This window comes from Asparagus officinalis, chromosome 4, assembly GCF_001876935.1.
Source record: "Asparagus officinalis chromosome 4, Aspof.V1, whole genome shotgun sequence".
Classification (NCBI taxonomy): Eukaryota; Viridiplantae; Streptophyta; class Magnoliopsida; order Asparagales; family Asparagaceae; genus Asparagus; species Asparagus officinalis.
The window spans coordinates 131,289,232-131,300,676 of NC_033797.1; the positions used below are offsets into that span (position 1 = coordinate 131,289,232).

The 11,445-nt window shown below is 35.4% G+C and overlaps 1 protein-coding gene across 5 annotated transcripts in view; it reads right to left on the minus strand.

The window, feature by feature from the left end:
* The window catches only part of LOC109838845 (probable methyltransferase TARBP1), a 53,829-nt gene that overhangs the window by 12,430 nt on the left and 29,954 nt on the right, over positions 1-11,445 (minus strand). For all 5 annotated transcript variants that reach the window (XM_020407270.1, XM_020407272.1, XM_020407273.1 and 2 more), the window contains 3 exons: positions 6,776-6,934; positions 1,303-1,350; positions 1,098-1,205 (listed from right to left, as the gene is read on the minus strand). In XM_020407270.1, the coding sequence (XP_020262859.1) occupies positions 1,098-1,205; positions 1,303-1,350; positions 6,776-6,934 (315 nt within the window). The remainder of the gene's footprint in view (positions 1-1,097; positions 1,206-1,302; positions 1,351-6,775; positions 6,935-11,445) is intronic.

Below are 11,445 nucleotides of genomic sequence, written 5' to 3' on the forward strand. Positions count from 1 at the left end.
CCCAAAAAACTGAACACACAACTAACATAGTTACTTCGAAAATGGTGGGAGGGGAGGTTGCTATTGTAACCCTCCACTCAATTAAAATCCTCAAACACTAATATGGCCTTTGATTTTGTGTAATTAAAAATAGGTTTTAACTAGGACAAATTTATAATAATAAGTCATTTTATTATTTATTTATGAAATTTGACCCACTTTAGGCCACGTCGGCAATGTAGGCTGAACAAGAGTCAACGACAACAACAACATCATCCAAACCTTTATCCCAGATATTTGAGGTCATCTACATGACTCATATTCTTCCATTCCATTCTATTATGGGGCGGGCATAGGCTGAAAGGGAGTCAACCTTTAAAAAAATTAGACTTTTCCCCCTTATTAGTATAATCATCAGGATTCACAGGGTTGGCAACCCCGTATATTGTTTCTCTTTCAATCTTTCTACAATAGTTATACTTGTGACCAAGTGGTCTAAGGTGCCACAGTTAGGCTCTCCCTTGAAAAAGCATGGGTTCGAATCGCTTTGCATAAAAATATATGATTGTACTTTTTTCTTTTGTCTACCTTAAGCAATTATGGTCATTCTAAATATACAGGATTGGATATTTAGAATCTGACTCCTGCAGATGTACAACTTGCCAAAATAAATCCAACTCTTGCAATAAACTATCTTAGACCAACTTGATCAAACCATCTTTTGCATAAACTTACAAAGAGGAACAGTACATGCTGGCTTGCCAACCCTTGCAATTAGTGACACCTGCTACTTACACGAATTGATAACAGAAACTTCATTTTTTAAATCAACCCAGTTCCATCTAATGTTGTTGACGTGGATGAAACAATGTGTAAATAAATAAAAAGCGGGTCGAAATCCATAACTAAATATTAAACATGGTTTTTAAAAATATTTTTCCTGTTTACGTCTGAGAAGTTATTACAGATGTAGATTATAACAATCTAGCATAGAATGACAAAAAAACACATTCATTACGATAATATAGAAACAAAATGGCCATTATAGTGAAGTTTTATTGGAGTAATTATAAATACTTATATTTAGGGGAAACATATGCTGACAATGGATAACTTACATATAAGCAGATGTGCAATTTAGATGTGACGTCTTCAACAACGTCATTATCAACAAAATTGGACAGTATGCATATCATTTGCCAAGCACGAACTTTACGTCTGTGCACCTAAGTGAAACAAATAAATTTCAAATTTCACATTATCCAATACGAGGAAAATGGAACAGCATATAGCAACATAGGCCCAAGCGAGAAAAATACTCACTGCACTGTACTTTTTGTAAAGCTCCTTTGCAAGGTCTTTATCATTAACCTGTTTCAAACAGTTAAAGAACCAATAACAGGTATCCAAAATAAATACAGACTAAATGGCTTTTTTAACTAATACTAATGATTTCCATCAAAAAGAGGGGAAAACCTAGCACTGGAGGTTTAAAATTAATTATAAAAAGCCTGAAACCTGGGCTTTGCTACAACTTTTTTTGTTTTGGTACTTCAATATACACCTTAATTGTTACTTAAGCAAAAGAAAAGCCAAATATGCTGACGATAAATGTTTATCATTGACATCCAATAGGTACTAATGTTTATTTGATTCCAAAGTTCATTGTGGTTTATGTAAAAATGAAAACAGTAACCTAAAGATATAAGAGTGGTAATACCATGATGAGAATTAACCATAATCACTACATGCTAATCAGATCATGAGCGGAAGTCTTAATATGAATTCATTGAGAGCAGGTGGATGCCTACATAATAACTAGAATGATAACAAAAATAAAAGATACCTGTTGACATTGCATAAAGCTTCCTTCTGATTAGCAAAGAAGCAGATGGATTAAAGATCACTTCTTCTCGAAGAAGAAAAGGAAGAGGAAGATGATAAATTTAAGCTCAATGCTTGGCTCTGTGACTTTTTGTTCTTGGCAAAGGCCAAGCATCTACTGGTTCTTTTCTCCCCTAGATAATCATTTTTAAATTTTACTATTAGGCCACAACTTTAGTGTGAATCACATGTCAGCTAGGTTTCCCAGACACTTCACCTAGGCTCCCATATCCAAGTCCAACACTTCATGCAGCCATGTGGACACTTTTTGAAAATATACATACATTTTTTAAAAAAGTACTCAATTATGACACATGCTTTAGCCTAAAAGGCTCGTGATTCACTTCTTGGATGTATATCGTATACTTCGCCTCAAATTATGCAACTCGTTGGACTCAAGACAGGTTCGTTTTAGCACATAATTAGTTCATAAATATGATTTTAATGGGTCATTTGGGTATTAGTTAAAAAAACAAGTAGTATTTCAATTGACCATCTACTCAATCAAAAAAACCTAAATATGGTATAAGGATTTTAGTTCTCATAACATGTTAATGAAAAACAATATTGACATTGTATACATTACTAATTTTAATATGTATATAGCCGTGTTAGTGTATCCTAACTTATAAAATTTTACCGTGTTCGTGTCCGCAACCATGTCCGTACCCGCACCCGCACCCGCACCCATGCAACATAGCATGTCAGTAAGATAAATACGAGAAGAATGTCTCGCGTAGGATAGCCCTAGTGTGAAGTTCCTTGTTAGTTAAATGCCAAGTGAGTGGGATTGGATAAGGAACAAGAATGGGCTTTTTTTCCTACAACAAAATATAGCATTTTGATTATTCTTAAAGCATGCAAGTTATTAATGTCAATATCATCATAACTACTAGAATGAATTATTTAAAGCAATTTTAAACAATTCAATGACTAAATGCGAATGCTAGTACACATACTTTATTGAAATTACACACTGTGACATGTTCATAGATCTTCAACATGTTGAATTTGAAGACAATAAATTAAGGCTATATTAGTCAAATCCCTTCTCCAAACCTCACCTCAGCCAACCCAAAACACGCGCACGCAACCCGCCTCTACATGGTAAATAAATACATCCAAGAAGTGACCCAAAACAACATGTAAACAATTCCTCTAGCCTAGAGTTTTGAGGTTAGCCCCAAGTTATGTTTTCTTTTGTTCATCTTCGTCAAAGGTTGTGTCCTAGGTTAACTCAGCAAGTACCCCCATCTTTTTTCCCTTTGCCCATATCTTTTATTCCTACTTTGCATCCTCTTTGCTCTATTAATTGTGATCTTACAACTCCCAGCAGGCACACTTATCAGCCTCAATTGCACATGTGCAAACCATCTAAACCAGCTCCCCGTCATTTCATATCTAGCGAATCTATCTTTAGCACCTTGCAATTCAAGAAAGTGTCTCTAATCCATCACAACATTCTTTTTTATGCTACACTCGTCTTCTGTAGATGTTTTTCCCCTTGATTTTTTACAATTATGACCATAAAAGGTCACTTATTTCATTGTAATCTTATAGGATTTTCTCTTCAATTCCACAGGAATTATATGACAAACTGACAACATAAAACTTCCCAAAGCATTCTCCATTTTGTTCCAACCAGATTTGGTCCATGAGTGCATCCTTCAAATCATCATGATGGACAATTGGTCATAAGTAGAAAGAGTTGATATTCACATATAATTCCAGGCCATTAATTTTGTCCCACGTAGGCATTCCTTCTTGCAGCTTTACACTCTACAAACTCCATTTTCAAATATTTAAATTTAAACCTTTGTTCCCCTTTTCCATTTTGAATTCCATCGTATCAACCAATACAAGATTATTAGGAAACAATATGCATCATAATTAATAAGACATGGTCCTCTAAATAGTAAGGGCATCCATAACTTATGCAAAGAGTCAAAGACAACCCCTCTCTGATGTGTCATTTACTCTTCCCCAAACAGTCATCGTATAGCTTATAAGCTTGATTGGACAACAGTTTGTCTAACTTTACATCTCTTTGTTCTTACAAATGCGTACCAAACTGGTTACCCTCCAATCATTGGTCAATTCTTAGTTAAATACAGTTTCGTCGACTAACTTCTTTAACAATATATCAGGCCTGTATTGCCTAAACCTAAACACATTTCAACAAGGAAGCCCAAACACATTTCACCAAGGAAGACAGCAGGTAACATAACAATCCCATTTTTTGCCTTTAAATGCATTCTCAATGTCAAGAAGCTAAGCTTTCGCATTTGGTTCAGCCTTAAGTTACGTATGGAAAAAATTCCCAAACGAAAAAAGAAATTTTTTGATTTCCACTGACTGACATCATATTAAGCGTACAAAATGGGCCATACAACTACAACAACCAAGCCTTAATTCTAAATGTTTGGGGTTGGCTACATGAATCCTATTTTTCCATTCCATTCTGTTGTGGGTCATCTCCTCTGTTAAGTTAGTCTTAATCATATCCTTCTTAATTGCTTCTAACCAAGTCATTTTAGGTCTACCTCTAAATCTCCTAGCCCCATTAATTCTAATATTATCGTTTTTCCTAATCGGTGCACTAAGGGGTCTCCGTTGTACATGACCAAACCATCTTAATCTATTCTCTCATTTTATCCACAATAAGCGCAACCTCTAATTTACTATGAATGCACTCATGTTTTATCCTATCTTTTAATGTATACCCACAATATCATCGCAACATTCTCATTTCTGCTACACTTATTTTTTGCACATGTCTTTTAATTGCCCAACACTCTAACCCATAAAGCATAATTGGTTTTATAACTGTCCTATAAAATTTTCCCTTTAGTTTCATTAGTATTCTACGATCACATAAGACTCCCGAAGCACTCCTCCATTTTAACTATCCCGATTTGATTCGATTCACCATCATGCCTAATGATTGATTCCAAATACCAAAAATGATTAATTTTAGGTATTTATTGGCCATCAAAATGTACCATAGGTTCTCTTTCCTAGTTTTACTAAAAATGTACTCCATATATTCTATTTTTATTCTACTAATTCTAAAACCTTTAGATTCAAGAGATTGTCTCCATCTTTCTACTTCAGAAATAATGTCTCTTCTAGTTTCATCAACTAATATTATATCATCGACAAATAACATACACCATGAGATTTCATCCTGAATATGCTTAATAAGTTGATCCATAACTAATGCAAAAAGATAATAACTTAAAACTGACCATTGGTGTAAACCTATGGTAATAGAAAATGGTTTAGTCTCTTCTTCATTAGTTCTTACTTAAAACTGACCATTGGTGTAAACCTATGGTAATAGAAAATGGTTTAGTCTCTTCTTCATTAGTTCTTACTTTAGTTGTTACTCTATCATACATATCTGGTAATAGAAAATGGTTTAGTCTCTTCTTCATTAGTTCTTACTTTAGTTGTTACTCTATCATACATATCTTTAATCACATCAATATATATACTAGATACATATTTCTTTTCTAACACCCACCACATTACCTCTCTAGGCACTCTATCATAAGCTTTTTCTAGATCGATAAAAACCATATGTAGATCCTTTCTCTTCTCTCTATATCTCTCCATCAACCGTCTCAAAATATGTATAGGTTCCATAGACCTCTCAGGCATCAAACTAAATTGATTTTCAGATATACTCGTCCCTTTTCTTAGTCTTTGCTCAATTACCCTCTCCCAAAGTTTTATAGTATGACTCATAAGTTTTATACCTCGATAATTTGAACAATTTTGTATATCGCCTTTATTCTAATATGTCGGTATCTAAGATGAATATTCAGAACGGGGCTAGTTCAAAGATTATCAAAGGATGAAAAAAGCTCAACAAAAAAATCGCAGTTTGAATCCAAGGTCACACTTGCACCAGAATATACAAATTAATGCACCATATGTCTTATACCTAACTAGAATACTGTTACTTCAGATGCACCTTAGACAATGCTTATTCTTACCTTACAACTATTAAAAGGAAGCACGAGTTTAAACATTTCAACACAAAATATAAGTAAACATTTCGTGTTCCGCCTGTTCACCAAACTGACTATATCCCAATTGAACAGAAGACTGCTCCAAGCAGCAAATCTAGTTAAAAGTTCCACAATAACACACTTCCAATAGTAGTTAGAATTATTCAAATGAAGTGCAGTTATGATCTTATAAACATATCTGCAAAAAGGACAGACCTTATTGCTGGACCGATATCAGGAAAATAACTTTAGAAAAATTTCCTATATTTATCATGCAATAATTACCAAAATATATTCCAAAATTTATATATATATATATATATATATTATTCATATCTTCCAAGAGCCAAAATCAATAAAGATTAGAATCTGAATCCTAAGTAAAAGTCCTAGTATTCATTAAGGAAACATTTCCAGGAAAGGTTCGTAAGGCTTTTGGCTGAAAGGGTAGAGAACATATCAGAAACAAACTAAGCGATTTTTATCGCATAAAGGGGACACCTTATTGCTGGACAAATACCAGTAAAACAACTTCAGAGAAATTTTCTGGTATTTATAATACAATCACTGCAAAAATATATTCCACAGCCATTTTTCATTTAAAAATATATTTCAACAAACATACTATTATTTATATTTTCCATGAGCCACTAAGAAAGGTCAGAATCAACACTTCATAACAATCCTACTATACATTAACAAAATTACCCAAGAAAGTCCGCTAGCTCTTTGCAGATGGGCAGAGAGCATATCAGAAAAGAAACCTTGCATAACTCTAAGTTTATTCTCTTTTCTAGAGTGAGATTTAAGGAGAAATTCAGTTACATGTTATAAACTATTGATAAGAGCTTCACCACCATTCTTGTGAAGGCTAAAGGAAAGTAATTAACACATACCGCAGAATCAAGAAGCTCAAATAGAAATGTTTTTCCACAATCAAGTGCAGCAAGACAATCTTCATGTTTCTGTTTCCCTTCCCTGTTAACAGAATCAGCTAGCTTGTAGAATAGAACCGCAATAGATACCCGCGCATACAGCTCTGTATTAATAAACACCTGAAAAATACCCCCAAAAAAGTGACTAATCAATAAATGTTTGGCAGAATAATAATGCTAAAGTAAACAAAATAAAGTTAAAAAAACAATGCACTAGGAACTCAACTGATGTCAACAATAGAAATACAAACATATGGAAAACTTTGAATTGCCAAGGGGCTATTAAGCAGTGGTCTAAGCTGAATAGACAACACAAGTTAAGAAAGAATAAAATACAGATAAAAAAAGTTTGACCAATTGAATGGATATATAAGGTGAGAAAGGTGAGATTGACATCTATTGCCAAGGATGAATATTTTTACAAAATAAATCAAATAGCACGAATATAAATGAGAAATTGCCGACTGCAATATAACGGGACAAATTGAAATATTTGACAAAGTAACTTGAAATAAAAACGACACTAAATGGAAATAAAAGCATCATAACTAGTATAAATTCATAAAAATCAACACTAAGAATAGTGCAGCTTACCCACTACGACAACAAAACACATAACAACAAGGGCCACAAATACCAGAAGTTTACAAGGGATTGTCATTACACTAAATAATTGGGCATGTACAAATGCACGTGAGGTTAACATAAAAATATAAGACTTTAAAATGTGAATGCATATTTTGTCTATAAAATAGTATATATCGAAATTGATGATGGAATCCACCATTTCTAGTTATTTAATAATCTCACTTAATTCAGTTGTTATTAACATGTGCCCGTTAAAACCCCACCTTCAATATTTCTTCTAAAATTCCCAATTTCCAGCAATTGACATGTGGATTGTATGTAGTGGATGATATTCAACATGCACCAGCTACCGTCACAGAGTAGCATAAATAAAGGCACCTGAAACCAAAATATTCCAGAGAAGTTGCTCCAAGGTTGGTCAATGAAATGGACGGCTAGCTGTAAGAGGTGATTGCTTGGCTTATGGAGAAAAGATGTACCTACAACGTTAAGGGTATGTTTCGTGAAGCATGAGATGCAATGGTTGTTTAAAAGTAGTAACCTATATATCCAAAAGATTGTGAACATGTTTCGTCTCACACATGGAGGCAGACAATAAGATCTCAAAATGGAGATAACAGTAAGATCTCAAACATGGACACAGGTAGTAGGGTGTCAGAAACGGAGACAAACAATAGTCCCAAACATAGAGATGAGTAATAGAAAGAAGACCCAAGCTTGAGGGCATGACACCAACAGAGGACTTGACCTTCATTGAGGCATTAAAGAAGGCTCCTCCAGCATTAGTTTACCTTCACACACTACAGAGCTTGTGATGTGGGAGAAAAAAAGGATGTAAGCATATGCTTCCTTGTACCCAAATAACATTGCGGGCATTTTTTACTCTCTTTTTTTGGGTTTTTTTTTTTTTTTTTGGGGGGGGGAGTCATGACAGAGAGTGTCACGCCCTGGGCCCACAGACCTGGAGCGTGACAAATGGTATCAGAGCCGTTAGCCAGCTGAAAATGTGGAGCTAAGTGTACATCTTGTGGTTGCGGTGGGAGCCACCTCTAGAATCCACATCGCCTGGCAAGTGATGTTGGGATGTGTCAATTATCATGTCGAGACAACGAGGACGTCGTCTTTGTAAGGTGGGATGATATGACACCTCCACTTTAGTTCCACATAGACTACTGAGAAGAACTTTTAGTGGCTTAAATAGAGAAAACCTAAGACTAAAGAACAACTAGTGCTAGCATTTTAGCAGTGGATTTTAGCCAACATTGAGTTGCTCTCGGTGGGTCCCACAGCTAACATGCACCAATAGGGCCCACGGGCTTGGGGCGTGACAGAGGGCTATCAGTAGAAAGGTCTCCTGATGGTCAAATAAATCCCAGACCGAAGATGACGTAGCTCCTAGAGATAAATGACATGTTACTGCCTTGGCATGTGTTTATCATTGTTTTAAATATCGGCCGATAATCGATATTATCGGCCGAGTTATCGGATTTGGGAGCTCTCCGATAAGATAACTTGGATTTTTAATCGGTTATCGTTTTTGGCAAGTTATCGGGGAGTTATCGGCGTTATCGATACTTATCGGCCGATAAGTAAGGTTTTTTTATCGGGATTATCGGCCGATAAGTAAGGCTATGCAATCGAATGGTTTCATCGTGCAGTCAAGATGCAAGTTTTGCTTTCTACAATTGGTTAGTGATTCTAAACATGATGATTTACATTTTGGTATGTTTATATTTCATTAAGCATGGTTAGATTATATTTTTTAGTTATTATATTATATATATACACCATCTAGTATATCACTCCGATAAATACTACTTATCCCCGATATATCCCCGATTTCCGCTATCCGATAAGAATTTTGGCCGTCCGATAAATTCCCGATAACCGAAATTTAAAACCTTGGTGTTTATTATGCTTTATTTCATAATGTAGAACCAATTGTGAAGGGAAGGGGTGAATGGTAATAATAACTTCGAGAAAGAGAATGAAATCAATAGGCTCAATAGAATATGCTTTTCAACTTTGGGCATAACCCTGCCCCTTGACAGGCTCCTCTGACATCAGGCCATGTCCAAAGACACAAAGAAGTATCACCAAATCTCTGCTTTAGCGGTTTGGATAATTCAGCACCGATACTAGTCCCTTTCCAACATATATAAAGCAATAGAGTAGAACTACGAGAGAATGGAATTGACTCTTGGTTCTTGTTGTCCATACCAATCAAAGCCCCTCAGTCGTGAAGTTTGAGAAAAATATTGAAGCTCAGGCCTAAATTTCTTCATATTATCGAGTTGAGGGATAATGGTATAGTATAGAATGGTCCCTCCCCACCCTTTTCTTCTAGAGCTACTTATTAAAGTGTATGTTCAACTGCTCCCGAAGTTCAATGGTGGAAACTTGTGTGGAACAGAACGAGCTTGCCCAGACCTGGTATATTCTCTGGCTTCCATTCAATGATAGACTTCAAACAAAAAAAATTATTAAGAAAGGGTTTGCAGATTAGCCCTCTATGTTTTCTCTGTGGAAATGTCGAGGAAACTAGAGATCACTTATTTTTTGAGTAAGCAAAAATTTGTCTCTGAAAACTACTGATTATATATTAGCGCATCATATGCCTTGTCATTAAACCAGGTCAATACCCTGGATTTCCAGGAAATGGAGTGGCAAAGGAGTCGACTCAAATTTTAAGGGCTTTGTTGGTATTAGTACACTAGTATTAGTATTGGGTTATTGGGTTTAGACTCATTAACCTATTACCTATATGTGTTATGTACTCCTATATATAGACCTATGTAGATGAATAAAGCTATGCAATTCTGATTTACCATCTCTAACATGGTATCAGAGCCAGATTACAGTAAGGTAGATCAACTTCTGGATTTTAGCGTATGTTAAAAGCTACCCTGGAAAAGGATTAATGTAAAAGAAACATGGTCATTTACACATCTCTGCTTTTTCTGATGCTGGGTATGCAGGAGACATAGGAGATAGGAAGTCTACTTCTGGATTTTGTACTTTTATTGGAGGAAATCTGGTAACTTGAAGAAGCAAGAAACAAGATGTGGTATCTCGATCCAGTGCAGAGGCAGAATACAGAGTTATGGCTCACACTGTCCGTGAGATGATGTGGTAGCAGAAATTGTTGACTGAGCTTGGTTTTACTCAACCTGGATCTCTGCCTATGTATTATGATAATCAGTCAGTCATCTATATTGTAAAGAATCCAATGTTTCATGAGTGAACTAAACACATAAAGGTTGATTGTAATTCTGTCAGAGATGTTTGGGAAAAGAAAGTGATCTCTCTTCAGTTCACTCCGTCTTCAAAACAGTTAGCTGACATTCTCACTAAAGCTACCTCACCTAAAGTGTTGTTCATTCTGTGTAATAAGCTGGGCATGATTGATATATATGCTCCAGCTTGAGGGAGAGTGTTGGTATTAGTAGACTAACATTAGTATTGGGTTATTGGGTTTAGGCCCATTAACCTATTACCCATATGTGTTATGTACTCCTATATATAGACCTATGTAGATGAATAAAGCTATGCAATTCTGATTTACCATCTCTAACAGGCTTCATTAGCTGCTTGTGTCTATATGATATGTGCTGCTAGAAATGATGCTATATTCAGGAACGTACCTCCAAGCGTGGACTCTTCATTCTTGAAGCTTCAATTCTTTCTTAAGATTAAATTGAGCTCTATTCCGAAGATATCTGATACATTGTTGTAATGGAGAATGGTCTAGGAGATTATGTATATTCCCTGAGTTCGTACCACAACATAAGAGGGAATTGGGAAGGTAAAATAGCTAGCATGTCAAATCATTCAGGAGCTTTCAGGTGTTCTTGAAGAAGGGCAAAGGGAAGCTAGAATGTTTGGCTTCATTGCGTCCAACTTGCAGTTTACAGGTTTGAGGTGTTTATACAAAGTTTCTTTAACATGGAGTATAGAAAGGTATTTCTTGGTGTAATTGTATGGAGTTCTGTTTTCTTTGTTTCTCTTATGAGTGATGTATGCTTACGAGTTTGTTTTAAGGG